Source organism: Lithobates pipiens, unplaced genomic scaffold, assembly GCF_037356315.1.
Source record: "Lithobates pipiens isolate NorthernLeopardFrog02 unplaced genomic scaffold, aLitPip1_a1.2 Scaffold_19, whole genome shotgun sequence".
In the NCBI taxonomy this organism is placed as follows: Eukaryota; Metazoa; Chordata; class Amphibia; order Anura; family Ranidae; genus Lithobates; species Lithobates pipiens.
This window is the reverse complement of record NW_027507764.1, coordinates 60649234-60670457: the sequence shown is the minus strand read 5'-3', so window position 1 is coordinate 60670457 and position 21224 is coordinate 60649234. Positions and strand designations below refer to the sequence as shown.

General features: G+C 45.1%; 1 protein-coding gene across 1 annotated transcript in view; it reads right to left on the bottom strand.

Annotated features, from left to right (window-relative positions):
- LOC143996002 (calcitonin receptor-like) overlaps positions 1-21224 on the bottom strand; it is a 480350-nt gene that overhangs the window by 192198 nt on the left and 266928 nt on the right. Inside the window, exon 3 of the mRNA XM_077490789.1 lies at positions 7236-7389. Coding sequence (XP_077346915.1) covers positions 7236-7389 — 154 coding nt within the window. The remainder of the gene's footprint in view (positions 1-7235; positions 7390-21224) is intronic.

Here is a 21224-nt window from a genome sequence, read left to right as displayed (position 1 = left end):
CACAATGCAGACACACTATTCACTCACCAGACTTAACAAAAAAGATGACAAGGATCAGGATGTATTCTATAGGAATCGCCGGTTAGCACTCCACCTGCGTTCCAGCTGACCGGAAATGGCGTATCTCAAACACCACCCTTGATGTAAGTGCAACATAACCTTCTTTTTTAAATTAATTATTTGAATTACTGCACCCTGAGAGTGTCCCTAATGCTGCGTACACACGATCGGACTATCCAGTGGACTTAGTTCGGCGGACCAGAGTCTGCCGGACAATTCGATCGTGTGTGGGTTCCGGCTGACTTTTTCTTCCCAAAAGTCCGGCGGACTTTGAAAGAAGACTTGACTCAAAATTGTCCGCCGGACTTGGCTTTCCGGCGGACAATCCACTCGTCTGTGTGCAAGTCCACCGGACTTTCCAAATGAACGGACTTGCCCACACATGGACTAAAGTCCGTTCATTTTGAACGTGACTTCAGGTACGATGGAACTAGCGAAGGAAGTCAATGTCGCCGCTTCCATCGGTGAGATTGACACCTAGTGGGCCCCGTCGCCTAGTATGGGTTTTAAGGGTAACTCCCACACCGATAAACGGCGCGGGGGTCCCCCCGAAGTCTATATCAGACCCTTATCCAAGCACGCATGTGACCCCGCATGCTTGGCCAATCACAGCGCCAGCAGCGAGGAGAGCCATGATTGGCCACAGGCAGGATGCCTGTGGCCAATCATAGCTCAGGCTGTGTAGTACACGCCCCACACTATATAAGGCCGCCAGCGAGGTGGCCTTGTGTAGTGTGTTGGCGTCTGAAGCAGTTAGTGGGTGTTCTGTGTACCTTCAACACAGTATACACCGATCGTTATCGACCGATTTTCAATCTTGCTCTTCTGTAGTGGTTGTTGTCTGCGTGCCCTGACCGCAGTATACACCGCTATATTCACCTCACCTATATAGCTAGTGATCTATCTTTTATAATAGAGCTTGCAGTCAGTAGTGTTAGGAGCTTGTGCGTGCTGTCTGCGTGCTCTGTACCCAGTACACACCGCTATATCCACCTACATAGCTCTTCTCTATTTGAGCCCACTTGCCATCTGCAGGAGTTATTGGAAGTTGTGTGTGCCTCCAGCACAGCACAGTATACATCTGTATATACCCCTTTATCTCTGGTGTTCTATAATAAAGGCATCTGCAGGTGTTAGTGGGTGTTTTGTGCCTCCAGCACAATATACACCTGTATCTACCCTTTATTGCTGTTCTCTAATAGAGCCATCTGCAGGGCTTAGTGGGTGTTGTGTGACTCCATTACAGTATACCCCTTTATCTCTGGTGTTCTATACTAAAGGCATCTGCAGGAGTTAGTGGGTGTTGTGTGCCTCCAGCACAATATACACTACCCAACTGCTGTTTTACCCAACTCCCTTCAGGCCATTACCATGTCTGGAAGGCCAACAAGGAGAGGCAGACAGGCGCGAGCCGATAAAAGAGGGCAAGCAGGCTCTGTGTCTAGAGACAACAGTGCTGGTCGTGGACGCGGTGCATTGTCATCAGCACGTGGCCATGGGACACGCTTGTCCTTCTTTTCGGCAGCTGGACATGTTGAACCGCAACATGCCAACGACTTGGTAGAGTGGATGACCAAGCCCTCTTCATCCTCCTCATCCTCTCTCACCCAGTCTCAGGGTACTAGCAAAGCAGCTGCCAACGCATCGTCTTCCCTCGTCTCAATGTCATCATCAGTGACTCCTTCCCTAGACCCACCACGTCCTCCTGAGGAGTCTCCAGAACTCTTTGAGCACAGTGCTGGGTACATGCTCCAGGAGGATGCCCAGTGTTTTGTAGGCTCTGATGATGACACTCAGCTAGAGTAAGGCAGTAGCGTGAATGCAGAGAGAGGGGATGCTCAAGAAGGACAGCAATCTGGCAGTCATGTTCCACAAGCTGCAGCATATTGCCAGGTTTGCTACAGCGATGAAGAGGGAGGGGATGATGAGGGCACTGACTCCACATGGGTGCCTGGTAGGAGAGAGGAGGAGGAGGAGGAGGCACATGTCCAATGAGTCAGGATGCCCTCCGGGGGCCAGCTTAGGGGCAGCACACCGACTGAATCACACCGCAGAGCTCCGCCTGTGCAGGGCGCTGCCTCTGCGCGTTATTCTAAAAGTTCTTTGGTGTGGGCCTTTTTTGAGACGAGTGCGTCAGATCGCACCGCTGCTATTTGCAACATATGTCTCAAGCGTATTTCGCGTGGCCAAAACATCAGCCGCTTGGGCACCACATGCTTGACCAGACATATGTTGACCTGCCATGCAGCTCGTTGGCAAGCGTACCTCAAAGACCCACACCAAAAAACAAAGCGGACCTCTCCTTGCTCCTCATCAGCTGGCATCTCCAACCCCACTAGACCTTCAGTCCTCTCTGAAACCTGCTCTGAGAGGAATGAAGGTGTAGAATTAGGTGTGTCACAGCAGTACACCCACGTCCGATTATAGCAGGCAAATGTCCCTGCCCCAGCTGCTGGACCGGCGAAAGAAGTTCACTCCCAGCCATCCACATGCCCAGCGGTTGAATGCTAGCTTGGCTAAATTGCTAGCACTTCAACTGCTGCCTTTTCAGTTGGTAGACTCGGCCCCCTTCCGTGAGTTTGTACAATGTGCGGTTCCTCAGTGGCAGGTCCCCAAACGCCTCTTTTTCACACGGAAGCGATTCCGGCTCTCTACCGGCATGTGGAAGGCAATGTCCTTGCCTCGCCTGACAGGGCGGTCAGCGGTAAGGTGCATATTACCGCTGACTCATGGTCCAGCAGGCATGGACAGGGACGTTACCTGTCTTTCACGGCCCATTGGGTCACTCTTCTGGCAGCTGGGAAGGATGCAGGACAAGGTGCAGTAGTGTTGGAGGTTGTTCCGCCACTACGCCTCCAAAATGCTACTATTGGTTGTGACACACCTCTCTCCTCCACCCCCTCCTCTTCTTCTTCCTCCATGGCCTCTTCCAGTGCTCTGTCCTCAGAACCAGCGGTGCTCCGTAGGCGTTCCAGGGTCTACGCAAGTATGCAGGCAAAATGATGCCATGCCGTGCTTGCGCTGGTTTGTTTGGGGGACAGGAGCCACACTGGGGCGGATGTTTTGTCAGCTCTGCAGGGGCAGGCCGAGAGGGGGTTGACGCCACGCCAGCTTAAGCCAGGAATGGTGGTTTGCGACAATGGCACCAACCTCCTCTCCACCCTCCGACAGGGACAACTGACCCATGTGCCCTGTGTAGCTCACGTCCTTAACCTGGTGGTGCAGCGGTTCTTGGGCAGGTACCCCGGCTTACAGGATGTCCTGAAGCAGGCCAGGAAAGTCTGTGTGCATTTCCGCCGATCATTTAATGCCTGTGCTCGGCTGGCTGAGCTCCAAAAGGAGTTGAACCTGCCCAAGAACCGCCTTATATGTGACATGCCCACCAGGTGGAACTCAACGTTGGCCATGCTGCAGCGGCTGCACATGCAGCAGAGGGCCATCAATGAGTACCTGTGCGACTACGGCACCAGGACAGGGTCAGGGGAGCTCGGTTTTTTCTCACCACGCCAGTGGGGCATGATCAGGGATGCATGCACTGTCCTGTCACTGTTTGAGGAGGCCAGAAGGATGGTGAGCAGTGACAGTGCATGCATCAGTGACACTGTACCTCTTGTCCACCTCTTGGAGCATACGCTGCGTGGAATAATGGACAGGGCACTTGAGGCAGAACAGAGGCAGGAAGAGGAGGACTTCCTTGCCTCTCAAGGCCCCCTTTATCCAGACAGTATTCCTGCTGTGCCACCCATCACACAGGAAGAGGATGAGGAGGAGGAAGAGGAGGAGTAGGATGATTGTGTCAGCATGGAGGTGGAGGCTGGCACTCAGCATCAGCAGCAGCAGTCTTGTAGGGATGATTTACAGTCCCAAGAAACACGTGGACTTGTACGTGGCTGGGAGGAGGTAGCTGCGGATCATGTTGCCCTTAGTGACCCAGAGGACTCCGGACCGAATGCCTCAGCTAACCTACGCTGCATGGCCTCCCTGATCCTGCAAAGCCTGCGGAAGGATCCTCGTATTCTTCGGATCAAAGAGAGGGACCATTACTGGCTGGCCACTCTCCTTGATCCACGGTACAAGGGTAAGGTTGCCGACCTTATCTTGCCATCGCAGAGGGAGCAGAGGATGAGACATCTCCGGGAGGCCTTGTAGACAGGTCTGTGCAACCCGTTCACAGAGACTGGGAGGTTACAAACTCCTGGTCCTGGACAACGTGTTGCTGAGGCATCGGTCAGAAGGAGCGGTGGAGAAGGTGGCCGTCTGACTGATGCTTTCAGACAATTTTTTAGTCCGCAGCCCCAAGGTATGATCGGTTCCAGCAACCATCGCCAGCGTCTGATTTACATGGTGCAGGAATACCTAGGGGCAAGGTCAGACTTGGACACCTTTCCCACCGAAAATCCTCTGGCTTACTGGGTCTTGAGGATGGATCACTGGCTAGAGCTTGCACAGTATGCAATTGAGCTACTGGCCTGTCCTGCATCCAGCGTTCTTTCGGAACGCACCTTCAGTGCTGCTGGTGGCTTTGTTACCGATCACAGGGTGCGCCTGTCCACCGAATCAGTTGATCGACTGACCTTCATCAAGATGAATCAGTCTTGGATCACCCACAGCTACCAAGCACCTGAAGCTGATGTAACCGAAACTTTTTTTTGAAATATCACATCCCTTCAAGACTGCCTATGCTGATGCTGAGTAAGGCCGCGTACATACGGGCGGACTGTTCGCCCAACTTTGTCCGCTGAACAGTGTTTGGGCGGACAGTCCGCTCGTGTGTGGGCTTTCAGCGGACAGTTTCAGCGGACAGTTTGACGGACAAGGTTTTTCGGAATTTCCGAAAAACTGTCTGCTGAAACCTTGTTTCAGCGAACAGTCCGCTCGTGTGTAGGCTTGTTCGTCAAACAAAGTTGCGCGCATGCTCAGAAAGGATTTTCACGCCGAAAGTTATAATGCAGTGTATAGGACGTCGTATTTTTCGTCCCGTCGTACGTGCCGTTCACGTCATCGCGCACGGTTTCAGCAAACTGTTCGTCCGTCGTGTGTGGCCATGTCCGTCCATGCTAATTTTGAGCGGACTGTTTGCCGAAACTGTTTGACGGACAAAGTTGGGCGAACAGTCCCCGCGTGTGTACGCGGCCTAACTGTCCTGTTATGTTGATTGTCTATCCTCTTCCTCCTCCACTGATATGTTGGAAGAACATTTCTGGTTCTGGGTGATGCTTAAGGCCCAATTTTTCTGCCCCTGTTTAACAGGGGCGTTTAATTACAATTTTTGATGCAATGCTTTGCAGCAGGGCTAATTCCTGCAATAAAAATAGAGTATATGGGAGAGGTTGCAGTGTGGTGGCACCAGCACCAGTGCCTAAGGCCCAATTTTTCTGCCCCTGTTTAACAGGGACATGTAATTACAATTCTTGATATCATATTTCACAGGAGGGCCCGTTCCTGTGCCCACCCAGAGTAACTGTGAGGACTTATAGTGTTGTGGCACCAGCACCACAACCACCAAAGGTCAATTTTTCTACCACTGTTCAACAATGGCATGTAATTACAATTCTTGATATAATGGTTCACAGCAGGGCACTCCAGCGCCCACCAAGAGTCACTTTGAGGGCTTACAATGTTGTGGCAAAACCACAACACCTTGTTTCGCCATTTCTGCAGAGCATATAGGGCAGGCCCCTACTTTCAAACATCCAACTTACAAACATCTCCTACTTGCAAACGGAAGGAGACAACAGCAAGTGAGATGAAAAAAGATGGACGACAAAACAAATTATACAGGGGTGATAACCCTTCCCTATGTTTTCCAAAAAGCTTAAAAATAGTTTTTTTGACTGGAGCTACACTTTAAAAATGTACCAGTTGAAAATTACAAACAGACTCAACTTAACACAACAAACCTACACAGTCCCTGTCTTGTTTGCACCGCCTGTATACTGCTGTTCTGAGTATATAGGGCCTGGGGGCCACACGTATTTCCTTTTTTTAATATGGGTACGGGGTTTCCCTTAATATGTGTACAAGACCCAAAGGGGCTGGTAATGGGCAGGGAGGGCTACCCATGCCATTTTTCTTAATAATTTTCAACCATATTGCAGGAACCAGTTATAACATTAAAACCGCAAGCAGTTTTAAATTATGTTATTTCCGTTTAATGTCATTTTGTGCAGGGACTGTTCTAAACACGGGAAACACGTGGCACTTCACAGGCATACTACAAACACCCCACAGACACCATATTTAAAGGAATATTTCACTTTTTTTTTTTCACTTTAATCGTCATTAAAATCAGTGCTCCCGCCAAAATGGCCATTTTTAAAAACATTTTAGGCATTGACCCATGTCCCCTGGGGCAGGAGCCAGGTCCCCAAACCCTTTTTAGGACAGTATCTTGCATATTAGCCGTTAAAATTAGCACTTCTAATTTTGAACGTTCGAGTCCCATAGACTTCAATGGGGTTCTAAAGTTCGTACGAATTTGGGGTCCGTTCGAAAGTTCTGGTGCGAACCGAACCGGGGGGTGTTCGGCTCATCCCTACTGACTACCTGTAGAAGTCTCAGAGTCTGCTAATTAACATTGAAACTACTAACGGGTGTCCTAGCCCTAAACCCGCTCTCCCACACTTCTGTTTAAGAGAAAATAAATCTCTTTGCATTCAAAAAGTGTCTGGCGCCCATTAATCTACTTTGCATTACACCCACCATGCCTTGTAACCCACTCTACATAGAAGGATATCAGCAGTCCCTAACTCTGGAGGTTACCATTAGGCCTGGAGAGGCCCGGGACTTGGCTACATGTATCTGTTATAATTTAAATTAAGATGTATTTATTGATTTATTTATTCACTATGATAAAGGTGCTTTAATGTGTTTTAAAGTAGAAGCAAGTCTAAACGAGCACTAACTATTGCAGAGACCACTCAAGATGGATTTTCTTTATTAAATACACAGCAGATGTCTTTTTTTTTATTTTATTTTTTTAATCTGCTTGGAGTTCAGCATTAAACCCCTAAAAAAAGCACCATCAACATACATTTTTTCTTAACATAAATGTTATCTATGGAGGAGTGAGAAATAAATCCTAAATCTGCAGTACTTTGTAATAAAAAATAAATCCAGCAACAATGAAAGAAAACATAGTAAAACATGAATGAAAAAAGATGAAGGTGGTTTACCTGATTTGGAATACGGCGCATCCCTTTTCATTTTCTCGTAACATTTGAACTGGGAGTTTATGATTCTTTGCCTTTCGATGGCTTCCTCGTGGGCGAGGGGCATGAGGGTGGGATCGGCATAGTTGACTGTAGAGGTGTGCCCTGGAGCCATTCTCTGCACAGAAAGGAAATATGTTACAGCAACACTGGAAAAAAAAAGAGTCAACATTGATTGGGCTTAAAGGAAAACTTGCTGACCTACTCCTGAAAATGTCACATGCCGGACTGTCACATTCATTTCTGAATTCCTGACCCATAAGTAGACAAATCAGGAGCTGTCACTTCAATGGCTGCATGCTTGTTCAAGGTCAGTGACCCAGAATGTATTGTAGCCAAAAAGATAACCAACCAGCATTTTAAAAAGGTCAGAAGTATGTCATGTATGGCCCTATTTTATCAAACTGCGATATCATTTATGATGTGCTATGTGGCAATTAAGGCATCCTAGACTAACATACACTTTATTACCAAAAGTATTGTGACACCTGTATTTACAGAAACATTAACTTTAATGGCATCCCGGTCTTAGCCCGTAGGGTTCAACATTGAGTTGGCCCACCCTTTGCAGCTTTAAAAGCTATGACTTTTCTGGGAAGGCTGTCCACAAGGTTTAAGAGTGTGTCTATGGGAATGCTCCAGAAGCACATTTGTGAGGTCAGGCACTGACCTGGCTTGCAGTCTTCGCTCTAATTCATCCCAAAAGGTGTTCTATCGGTTTGAGGGCAGGACTCTGTGCAGGCCAGTCAAGTTCATCCACCCCAGAGTCACTCATTTATGTCTTTATGGACCTTGCTTTGTGTACTGGTACGTAGTCACGATGGAATGTTTTTCTGCCCCTGTTTAACAGGGGCATGTAATTACAATTTTTGATATAATATTTCAACACAGAGCCTGTTCCTGCGCCCAATAAGAGTAACTGTGAGAGATTACAGTGTTGTGGCAACACCACCCAAGGCTCAATTTTTATGCCCCTGTTTAACAGGAGCATGTAATTACAATTTTTGATATAGTGTTTCACAACAGGGCCCGTTCCTGCACACAACAAGAGTAACTGTGAGGGCTTACAGGGTTCTGGTACCACCAACACCTAAGGCCCAATTTTCTGCAGAGTATAGAGGGCAGGCCGTATAGTATATATACTGCTGTTCAGAGTATATAGTTCCTGGGGGACCCCCATGCTATTTTTTTTTTAATTTGGGTGCAGGGTTCCCCTTAATATCCATTAATGTTAAGATCATACATACATCATATAGTATAACATATATATACATATATATGGCCGCTCTAAAGCATTAAAATACATGTTATAAAGGTGCTGCCCTGTATGTTCATGATTTAGGGTCCATGTAGATCTATGCGTGTGTGTAGATGTGCTGTATTGTAGCATTAGGCAGGTATTTTACGAAGCGTCAACATGCATTTGTTTGTGCATTGACATGCAATTTGACAAATATAGACATGCATTTTCAATGCATTTATTAATTTTGAATTATTATTATTATTATTCATGATTTATATAGCGCCAACAGTTTACCCCGGGCTTTACAATGTAGGGGGTGGACAGCACCAATTCACAATAGCAGGAGAATGTGACCGGCTCTCTATGGAGCCGGTTCACATATCTTCAATGCGGCACAATTTGCACAGGAGCCCTGTGTGTCTCTTGGTCCATTTCAGGTCTGAATTCAGCCAAAAATTCAGGCTGAAATCAGACCTGAAACAGTGAACCAGCACACACCAGACCCCTGCTGGGAGCTGTATCGCAGGTAGTGTGAATCGAGCCTTAGGAAAGAATCCAGGCCTGGGCAGAACCTACTGAGAATCTTCTGAGCTGGACAGAACTACCTCTTGAGGGGGTCTATTCCACATTTTCACAGCTCTTACTGTGAAGAAACCTTTCCGTATTTGGAGATGATGGAAACTTTTTTCTTCGAGACATAAAGAGTGCCCCTTGTGCTCTGTGATGACCTTAAAGGGGTTGTAAACCCTCAAAGTTTTCTTTCACTTTAATGTATTCTTTGCTTTAAGGTAAAAAACCTTATATGCTGCAGCAGCCCCCAAAGCCACCTTTTTTTTACCTGAAGTTGCCCATTCCAGAGACGAGCACAAGCCCAGCAGCTCCAGCTGATGTCTCCACCCTCATTGGATAGATTGATAGCAGCAGGAGCCATTGACTCCCGCAGCTGTCAATCAAATCCAGTGACATGAGGGGGGGGGGGTGAGGCAGAGTCCTGCTGTCTGTGTCAATGGACGCAGCAACTGGACTCGTGAGCGCGCCCGAATGAGTGTGCCCAGGGTAAGTGGCTTTCTGTGGGGGCACCCAATGAAGAGGAGGTGCCAGGAGCACCACGGGGCACCCCAGAAGAAGAGAACCCTTGCACAGAGCAGATAAGTATAACATGTTTGTTATTTAGAAAAAAAAGGAAAAAAACTTTTACAATCACATAAAAGCGAATACCTCAACACCAAGTGCACTATATGGACCCCTTATGTATTTATAGATGGTGATCATACCCCCCCTTAATCTCCTCTTCTCCAGAGAGAATACATTCAGTTCCTCTAATCTTTCCTCATAGCTGAGTTCCTCCATGTCTCTTATCAGTTTGGTTGCTCTTCTCTACACTTTCTCCAGTTCCCCGATATCCTTTTTGAGAACTGGTGCCCAAAACTGAACTGCATATTCCATATGAGGTCTTTCTAATGATGTGTACAGGGGCAAAATTATATCTCTCTCTCTATGGAGTCCATACCTCTCTTAATACAAGAAAGAACTTTGCTTGCTTTGAAAACCGCAGCTTGGCATTGCATGCTATTATTAACTACTTATGAACTGCCCCCGGTCGTTGTACGTCGGCTGTTTGAAGTGGAATACCAGTATTATGGCAGATAGCTATCTGCCATAACCCTGGTATCCTCTTCAACAGTGGGTGGTCCGCTTTCAGATAAAAGTGGTCTCTTTGCGGCGCATTTACCGAGAAGTCACTTTTATTGGGGGCGGGAGAGATCTAAGGTCTTTTTGGGTCAAAAAGACCTTAGATCTCTCCCGTCCCCAATAAAAGTTTGAAAATATACCAGCATTTAACTTGGTTTGTCAAAAATCTGTGTTGGGATCTAACACCTCGGTAATTATAGAATTAAAATTATAGAACTAAATTATACGGTAAATGTAGGTCTAGGGCGGCCTTAGGGTGAAGTAGTAACCATGAATTCCAGAGTTTCTGAAACAGTTGAGCTTTATGCCTTTTGAGTGCTAGAAGTTTTTCATATTGACACTGTACATTTAGCTTGGGCATTACTGGAGATTTCCAACGGCTGGTGAGGGAAATCCTATCTGCAAATAATATGTGGGCAATTACTGTTCTGCTTGTTACTTGGAATGCTTCTATTCCTATATTGAGAATAGCCAATTCTGGGTTTAGAGGCTTGAATATCCCAGTGATTTCACTAATTAAAACAGCAATTCTCTTCCAAAAGGATACTATATGAGGACAACCCCACAGAATATGGTGCAGAGTACCTCTTTGATTACACATTCTCCAACATGTATTGGAGAAATCTCTAGTTATTTTGGATAGTTTATACGGGGTCTTATACCACCTATAGTACATTTTTTGGTTGATGTCCCAATGATCAATACATGTAGGCAACTAAAAGCTCGAGTGGATAGCTTTTTGCCATTGGGGCCGAGAAAATTCACTAGCCAGTTCCTTTTTCCATTTAATCATGTCAGATGTTTTGGCCTCCAGAGAGGGACCTACTAAAATTTAATAGAAGAAAGAGATTCCACAAACCGGTTTATTTGATTTACCTGGAAAGAAGCGCCAAATGATGTCCGGTAACTGAGTGGAAATGTTGGATTTACATATATATATAGATATCCTGAGGTAGATTACTTTGCTCATTGGTCTTTAAAAAATTGATACCACGGGAATGGCAATCCCGTACCTTAAAACCTGGAATCAGCCATTCATACATTTGGATAGGGATATCTAATTTGCGTAAGTTTTCTTAAATTTGTTGGCAAGAGATGAGAGTACGCCAGGAGTCTACTGTAGCTGCTATTGTTGGGTGAGGTATTTTGCTAATAGTGGGAGACAAGAGAGATGCTGCCAATAGAGCCATGAAATCCTGTTGATTTCCTTGGAGGAGTTGATCCAAAATTTTAGTTGGTCCAGTAAGGGTGCTTTATAGTAATCTAAAAGATTTGGGAGGCCTATTCCTCCGCATCTTCTCAGCTTTTGTAAAGAATTGATGGCAATTCTGGGGTTTTTGTTCTGCCAAATGAAATTCGGTAGAAGAGAATTACATTTGGTAAAGAAAGAGTTAAGGATAGGAATTGGGAGAGTTCTAAACATGTGCAAAATCTTTGGAAGTACCTGCATTTTAAAGGCAGCTGCTCTACCTAATCAAGAGAGATGAACTTTTTCCAATTAGTTTAAGTCTTCAGATATACTGGTGAGAAGTGGAGGGAAATTAGATTCATATAGAGGTTTGGCGGGGAAGGATAATTGAATTTCCCAGTATTTTATCAATATATCTCCCCTTGCATAGGGGAAATTTTTCTGTAAGTGGTCTGGATGTAGTCCAGTGGCAGGGATCTGGCATTTACTAGCGTTTATCTTATAGTAGGAAATTCTTCTGAATTCTGCAATTAATTGTTGAATTCTGGGAAGGGAGCTTAGGGGGTTTGAAATGAACAAGATAATATCGTATTGTAGACAAAAAGCCCTATTTTGTGTTTATAGGTGCCAATCTGTAGACCTTGTATGAGTGGATCCGCTCTGATGGCTTCTCCAAAGGGTTCAATGGCTAATGTAAAAATAATAAGGGACAACGGACAGCCTTGTCTCGTTTGAAAGATCAAAGGGCCCAGATAGGGTGCCCAATGCCATGATCGCTGAATATATTGCCCCTGAGAATCCACATTTCTCTAGTACTTGCAATAGGTACTCCCAGTGTACCCTGTTGAATGCCTTCTCTGCATCCAGAGCAAGGAGAAGAGAAGGCACCTGACAGGTTCCAGCATAGTGAATCAGGCCAATCATTCTCCTTGTTCCATCAGGAGCTTTTCTCCCCTTCACAAAGCCTACTTGTTCTAGGTCAAGGAGAAGGAAGGTAAGGTCTAGTAGTCTATTTGCTACAATTTTGGCATATATTTTTAAATCAGTTCAGAAGAGAGATAGGCCTGAAATTCTAAGGATGGGTTATTTTCCGGGTTTGGGGAGAGTTATTATAAGTGCTTCCAGCATTTCCTTTGGGAATTGCTCCAGGGTTACAGCAGTATTGTAAAGGTTCACTAAAAAAAGGGCTTAGGGTTGGGGTAAGGGCCTTATAATATTCAGAGGAGAGGCTGTCTATCCCAGGTGATTTATTTTGTGGGACAGCGGATATAACCTTAGTCACTTCTTGTTCCTCTATAGGGTGATTAATGTGAGCTAGTGAAGCTGTATCTAAGGCTGGTAAGTTTAATTTTTTTCTAGGAAGGCTGAGATGTCTTCCTTTTTGGGTCGAGGGGTGGTTTTGTCCTCCTTTGAGTTGTACAATGAGGCATAATACTCACAAAAAGATTGAGCAATATCTGATGGATTAAGAGCAATTTTACCTGTGCTATGGGCTATCCTTGTTTTAGTTTTTGCTCAAGTTGAGAGGCTACTCTCTTTCCTGCTTTATTTTTTGTGTGAGTACAAGACCAGATTTAACCCCTTTATACATTTATCATGGTCTGCAATCAGTGCTGTTTTGAGTTCATCTCTATGTTGTATAATTTTAGCCAAGGTTGATTAATGGGGAGTGTTCTCATGCAGGTTCTCCAGGTGGGAAATATCAGCGAGTAATGATGTAATCTGCACATTTTTCCTTTTCATTCTCTAGAGGACAGTTGAATTAAGATTCCACTGGCAAAGGCCTTATGAGAATGCCATAAATTAAAGATACCACTGGAGGAGCTCAAATTAAAGGAAAATAATTCCTTCAGTTGTGTCTTCAATTCTGTTACATAATCCAGGTTAGACAAATCATAGGCGTTATTCCTCCACAGTGACATGTTTTTACTCAGCTGACTGTCTGAGATTTCAATAGAGATTGGTGCGTGGTCAGACCACGAAATATTGGATATTTGAGCCTTTACCACTCCCTGCAAAAGCCATCTTATCAGTAATAAAGAGATCAATTTTCAAATAAGTCTTATGGGGAATTGAGAAAAAGGTAAAATCTCTTTCGGTTATGTGTAGACAGAGCCACGGATCATGAAGGTCTTCCTGGAGTAGAACATGTTTAAGACCTGTCTTTCTTTTGGAGTTTCTTGATGTGGTATCTAGACATGTGCATTCGTTTTCATCCGAATGCATTTTCGTCCGAATTTCAGCTATTTTCGTTTTCGTTTTGACAAACGATAACGAAAGCACAAAATCCGAAAAACGAAAGATCCGACATAAATAAATGCTTTATTTTCGTTCGTTTTCATTGTTACAACAGTTCGATATAGAATAGGAGATTGGGTCCTGCCCCAGGGGACATGTATCAATGCAAAAAAAAGTTTTAAAAACGGCCGTTTTTTCGGGAGCAGTGATTTTAATAATGATTAAAGTGAAACAATAAAAGTGTAATATTCCTTTAAATTTCTTGGGGGGGGGGGTTGTCTATAGTATGCCTGTGAAGGGGCGCATGTTTCCCGTGCTTAGAATTGTCCCTGCACAAAGTGTCATTTATGCAGGAAAAAAAGTCCTTTAAAATCACTCGCAGCTATAATGAATTGTCGGCTCCGTAATACAGAGAACACTCATTGAAAGTCATTGATAAAAAAATAAATAAATAAATTTAAAAAAAAGCGTGGGGGTCCCCCAAATTCAATTACCAGGCCCTTCAGGTCTGGTATGGATATTAAGGGGAACCCTGCCTCAAATTTAAGAAAAAATTTGACGTGGGGTTCCCCCTAAATATCCATAACCAGACCCTTCAGGTCTGGTATGGATATTAAGGGGAACCCCGCCTCCCTCCTGAACCGTACCAGGCCACATGCCCTCAACATTGGGAGGATGCTTTGGGGGTCTGTGACCCCTCAAAGCACCTTGTCCCCATGTTGATGAGGACAAGGGCCTCATCCCCACAACCCTGGCCGGTGGTTGTGGAGGTCTGCGGGCGGGGGGCTTATCAGAATCTGGAAGCCCCCTTTAACAAGGGGACCCCCAGATCCTGGCCCCCCCCCCTGTTTGAAATGGTAAGGGGGTACAAAAGTACCCCTACCATTTCACAAAGAAAGTGTAAAAAATGGTTAAATAAAACAAACACACTTTTGAAAAATTCCTTTATTAAAAATAAAAAAATAAAAAAAAGATTCCAGCGGCGGTAATCCACTCTTGCTATCCAGCGACGGACGGTCATCTCTCCAGCGATGTCTCATCTCATCCAGCGCAGCGAATACATCCTTCTTCTGTCTCCTCCACGGAGACACTGCAGGCATTCCGGCTGCTGACGTTTCTTATATACGGAGGGCGGGGCCACCCGTCACCTGACCCCGCCCCCCTCTGACGCAAGGGGAAACCCGTGGTTCCCTGTGACGTAGGGGTGACCCGCACCCCTCTGATGTAACACAGGCAGGTTTCCGTTACATCAGAGGGGGGGGGGTCACCCATACGGGGGTGGGGTTTCCCCTTGCGTCAGAGGGGGGCGGGGTCAGGTGACGGGTGGCCCCGCCCTCCGTATATAAGAAACGTCAGCTGCCGGAATGCCTGTAGTGTCTCCGTGGAGGAGACAGAAGAAGGATGGATCGCTGCGCTGGATGAGATGAGACATCACTGGAGAGATGACCGTCCGTCGCTGGATAGCAAGAGTGGATTACCGCCGCTGGAATCTTTTTTTTATTTTTAATAAAGGAATTTTTCAAAAGTGTGTTTGTTTTATTTAACCATTTTTTACATTTTCTTTGTGAAATGGTAGGGGTACTTTTGTACCCCCTTACCATTTCAAACAGGGGGGGGCCGGGATCTGGGGGTCCCCTTGTTAAAGGGGGCTTCCAGATTCTGATAAGCCCCCCGCCCGCAGACCTCCACAACCACCGGCCAGGGTTGTGGGGATGAGGCCCTTGTCCTCATCAACATGGGGACAAGGTGCTTTGAGGGGTCACAGACCCCCAAAGCATCCTCCCAATGTTGAGGGCATGTGGCCTGGTACGGTTCAGGAGGGAGGGGGGGCCGCTCTCTCGTCCCCCCCTCTTTTCCTGCGGCCTGCCAGGTTGCGTGCTCGGATAAAGGGTCTGGTATGGATTTTTAGGGGGAACCCCACGTCAATTTTTTTTTTAATTTGACGCGGGGTTGCCCTTAATATCCATACCAGACCTGAAGGGTCTGGTTATGGATATTTAGGGGGAACCCCACGTCAAATTTTTTCTTAAATTTGAGGCAGGGTTCCCCTTAATATCCATACCAGACCTGAAGGGCCTGGTAATTGAATTTAGGGGACCCCCACGCTTTTTTATTTATTTATTTATTTATTTTTTATCAATGACTTTCAATGAGTGTTCTCTGTATTACGGAGCCGACAATTCATTATAGCTGCGAGTGATTTTAAAGGACTTTTTTTCCTGCATAAATGACACTTTGTGCAGGGACAATTCTAAGCACGGGAAACATGCGCCCCTTCACAGGCATACTATAGACAACCCCCCCCCCCCCCCCCTACGAAATTTAAAGGAATATTACACTTTTATTGTTTCACTTTAATCATTATTAAAATCACTGCTCCCGAAAAAACGGCCGTTTTTAAAACTTTTTTTTGCATTGATACATGTCCCCTGGGGCAGGACCCGGGTCCCCAAACACTTTTTAGGACAGTAACTTGCAAATTAGCCTTTAAAATTAGCACTTTAGATTTTGAACGTTGGAGTCCCGTAGACTTTAATAGGGTTCTAAAGTATGCTATATAGTTAGCTGCGTCAAATCTTCTTTATACATTGACAGACACCATAAGCCTTCCAAGACAGATTCGAACGTAATTCATGTGGATTTTCGGACTAATGCAATTTTTGAACGAAAAACTAAATAAATAAAAACGACTTTCGGGAGTAACTAAATAAATTAAGTTTTCGGACGAAAACGAAATTCCGAAACGAAATATTTTACTCTGTACATGTCTAGTGGTATCCATTTCTGGGTCCATAGGGATGTTGAAGTCCCCGCATATTAAAAGTTGCCCCTTCTGGATTACGCATGCTTTGGCCAGTGTTTTCCGTAAAAATCGAATTTGGTGCCGATTAGGAGCATAGATAACTAGCAATGTATAGGTGATACTATTAATGTCTGCCACTAGTATGATAAATATGCCCCCTTCATTCAGTATGGAAGCATGTCGTTTGAGGGAAGTTGTGTTTTTAAATTATGTAGAATGTTTAAATGTCACCTATGGAGATTTGTAAGGGTCAAAGTTTGTCTCCATTCCACGAGCAGGTGCAATTTTGAACCGTGACATGTTGGGTATCACTTTACTCGAAATAACATAATCTTTCCCAATATAAAAAAAAAATTGGGCTAACTTTACTGTTATCATATTTTTTAATTCAAAAAAGTGTATTTTTCCTCCCAAAATTGTGCATGTAATGCCGCGTACACATGGGCGGACTGTATGGCGTACTTAGTCCGTCGAAACACATTTCAGCGGACAGTCCGCTTGTGTGTGGGCTTCAGCTGACTTTTTCAGCGTGCAGTCCGGCGTACTAAGAATTTCGGATTTTTCGAAATTCTGTCCGTCATACTTTGGTTTCAGCGGACAATCCGCTCGTCAGTATGCTAGTTCGACGGACTAAGAATGGCGCATGCCCAGAAAGGATTTACACGGCGGAAGGGTGCTTTGCTGTGTCTTGGACTTCCTATTTCTAGTCCCGTCGTACGTGCTGTACACGTCATCGCGCAAGCTTTCGACGGACTGTTTGTGCATCCGTGTGTGGTCAAGTCCATTCAGTCGAAAGTACGACGGACTGTCCGTCGGATTGTATGACGAACTAAGTACGCCATACAGTCCGCCCGTGTGTACGCGGCATAAGACTGCTGCGCAAATACAATGTGACAAAAAAATATTGCAACAACCACCATTTTATTCTCTAGGGTGTCTGAAAAAAATATATAATGTTTGGGGGTTCTAAGTAATTTTCTAGCAAAAAAAAATAATTTTAACCACTTTCAGACCGGACCATTTTGCAGGTCAATGACCAGACCACTTTTTGCAATTCGGCACTGCGCCGCTTTAACTGACAATTGCGCGGTCGTGTGACGTAGCTCCCACACAAAATTGGCATCCTTTTTTCCCCACAAATAGAGCTTTCTTTTGGTGGTATTTGATCACCCCTGCGGTTTTTATTTTTTGCGCTATAAACAAAAAAAGAGCGACAATTTTGAAAAAAAACTCATTATTTTTTACTTTTTGCTATAATAAATATCCCCAAAAATATATAAAAAAACTTTTTTTTTCCTCAGTTTAGGCCGATACGTATTCTTCTACATATTTTTGGTAAAAAAAAATCCCAATAAGTGATTAATGATTAGTTTGCGCAAAATTTATAGCGTTTACAAAATAGGGGATAGTTTTATGGCATTTTAATTAATATTTTTTTTTTATTAGTAATGGTGGCGATCACGGATTTTTATTGTGACTGCGACATTATGGCAGACACATCGGACATTTTTAACACATTTTTGGGACCATTGTCATTTATACAGCAATCAGTGCTATACAAATGCACTGATTCCTGTGTAAATTACACTGGCAGTGAAGGGGTTAACCAGGGGGTGGCAGTGTAGGGGTTAAGTGTGTCCTAGGGGTATGTTACTAACTGTGGGGGGCTGGGCTGTGTGCTAGTGAACAACAGCTTCCGGTGATTGGAGCAGAGATCAGTGTCACTTGTTGCTAGGCAGAACGGGGAGATGCTGTTTACAACGGCATCTCCATGTTCTCCTTCCACGTGAGACGATTGCGGCGATTGAGTCCACGGGACCCACGACTGGACTCATGGAGGTCCCAACCAGCACGTGCGCTCGCCGCCGCTGGCGCGCACGCGATGGCAGGGCGGCAAATTCAACTGGACGTACCTGTACGCCAGTTTGCCTGCCCGTGCCATTCTGCCGACGTACATCGTCGTGTGCCGGTCGGGAACTGGTTAACTTGTAAACACCAAGTCTGAAAAATAATAGTTAAGCTTATGATCTTCCAAAAAAAACCAGATCCTTCTCCATTATGGATCCCCCAGTTGTACTCCCCCTAGAATGTATGATGCATGCATGTTCTTAACCCCCAAGTGCATAGCTTTACATTTATCAACATTAAAGATTATTTGCCACACAGTTGCCCAATTAAACAGTGCATTGTAGTCGGCTTGGAGACATCCTGTAAAAACATGTTTTTAACTTCATAAGGATCAGCCGCCGCAGTTATACTGCAGCAGGATGGCTCTCCTGGGAGAATTGCCATTCCTCTACATTGGCCACTTTGAAAGCTGTAGAGGACACGCGTGACGCTGGAGCTGATCAGCGTGGCTGGTGGTTGCCACCCGCCAGTCACCCGCGATAGCTCCTGACAGTGACAGAACGGAGATCTGTCAATGTAAACAGATAGATCTCCGTTCTGTCAGGGGTGGTGAGACAGATATGCTGCTCCTAAAGATTAACAACAGCCATCGGTCTCCTCCTCCAGGCAGTCCCATCCCCCACAGTTAGAACACACATGAGGGATCACATTTAACCCCTTGATCGCCCCCTAGTGTTCACCCCTTCCCTGCCAGTGACATTTATACAGTAATCGGTGGCTATTTTTAGCTTTGATTGCTGTATAAATGTCAATGGTCCCAGAAAAGTGTCAAAAATGTTCTGCCCATCGCAATGTCGCAGTCCTGCTAAAAAAAAATCACTGATCACTAGTAAAAAAAAAAAAGATATATATAATAAAAATGCCATAAATCTATCCCCTATTTTGTAGATGATATAACTTTTGCACAAACCAATCAATATACGCTTATTCATCTTACGCTTATACAGTCTAAACTGATGAAGAATTTTTCTATTTTTTTTGGGGGGGGGGGGGGGGTGGATATTTATTATAGCAAAAAGTAAAAAATATTGTTTTCTTTTTCAAAATTGTGGCTCTTTTTTGGTTTATAGCGCAAAAAAAAAAAGGTGATCAAATACCACCAAAAGAAAGAAAGCTCTATTTGTGGGGGGGAAAAAAAGACGTAAATTTTGTTTGGGTACAGCATTGCACGACCACGCAATTGTCAGTAAAGGCGACGTAGTGCCGTATTGCAAAAAATGGCCTAGTCATTAAGGGGTCAAATCCTTCCGGTCCTTAAGTGGTTAAAGGATAAGTTCATCTTTTAACAAAAAAATAATAAATGCACATTTTTTGCAGGTAAAAAAGCGCCTTTACTATTTTTTGTTTTAGGAGCCTGGAAAACATTGCGCCAGCAATCAGCAGATCTCTGATGCCATGCAGGACTCCTGAAGAGCTGTCAGTGTAAGCTGCCTGTCTGTTCATCACACACCGTCCATCACTTTTGTGAGATACTTTATGTAATGCTTGAGAAGACTGTCAGAGACTGCAGATCTAATAGAGAAAATGAGGGTCAGAGAGTGAGAACATGCTATGTATTTGGCTGGAGATATGCTGCTGAAGACAATACGAAACTGGGAACATTTTACATGAGTAGTGATGGCCGAACGGTTCGCCCGGCGGTCGTTTCGCGGCGAATTTCGGCTGTTCGCGATTCGCCCGATCGGCGGACTATTGCCGCTGTTCGCCCGGCGGACTTCCGTGTTTTCTGTGTAAAAGAACTTTGACCTATGATGACACATCCATCATGGGGTACAGGACAGCCAATTGAGACATTACAGCACATGGACACTTGGACATTCCCCCTAACTTATAAATACACCCGATCCGGCGGCCATTTTACATTCTTTCTTCTATCACTATAGGGAGAGGTTGCTGTGTGGAGCAGGGAGAGATTGCAGTGACCCAAATCGCTAGCTATTTGGTATACAAAAGTTATTTTCAGGACTGGTATAGGTGTTAGGTGTATATAGGTTTGCTGTGCTACTGATTGTTGCAGCAGCCTGAGTGTCTTTTGTCAGTTTAGAGAAAGGGACAGGACGGTGTGTGCTGTAGGGACAGTCAGTTTAGTCATTAGCTGTTACTATCAGGTCCACAAAAGTGCTATTCCAGTTATTGTTCCAGTAGCCTCTGTTTTGTCAGTTTATATAGGGACAGGCAGGAAGCAGTGTGTGAGGCAGTGAGGGTCAGGTTAATCAGTAGCTGTTACTATATTAGGTCCACAAAGGTTCTTTTCAGGACTGGTATCAGTGGTATGGTAATAGGCTTGTACACATATATTCTTTCTTCCAAATATAGAAAGAATATTATACTTGACTGCTGCCCTTCCACAAAGGTCATTAAAAGGACTGGTAATAACCTGGTGTAGGGTGCTATAGTACATAGGGTTGAGTGAGGTACAGTCTGCTATTCTATAAGGACTGGTATAGGTCCACAATACATAGGGGTGAGGTGCACTACTGCTGACCGCTGCCCTATACTGCAGCAGTCCTTCATCGGTATAGGACTGACGTACAGTCTGCTAATCAGTCACACACAACCTACTTGTTCCACAAAGGTCCTTATTAGGACTGGTAACTTGGTCTGTCTAGGGTGCTACAGTACATAGGGTTGAGTGAGGTACAGTCTGCCATTCTTTAAGGACTGGTATAGGTCCACAATACATAGGGTTGAGGTGCACTACTGCTGACCGCTGCCCTATACTGCAGCAGTCCTTCATCGGTATAGGGACTGACGTACAGTCTGCTAATCAGTCACACACAACCTACTTGTTCCACAAAGTTCCTTATAAGGACTGGTAACTTGGTCTGTCTAGGGTGCTACAGTACATAGGGTTGAGTGAGGTACAGTCTGCCATTCTAT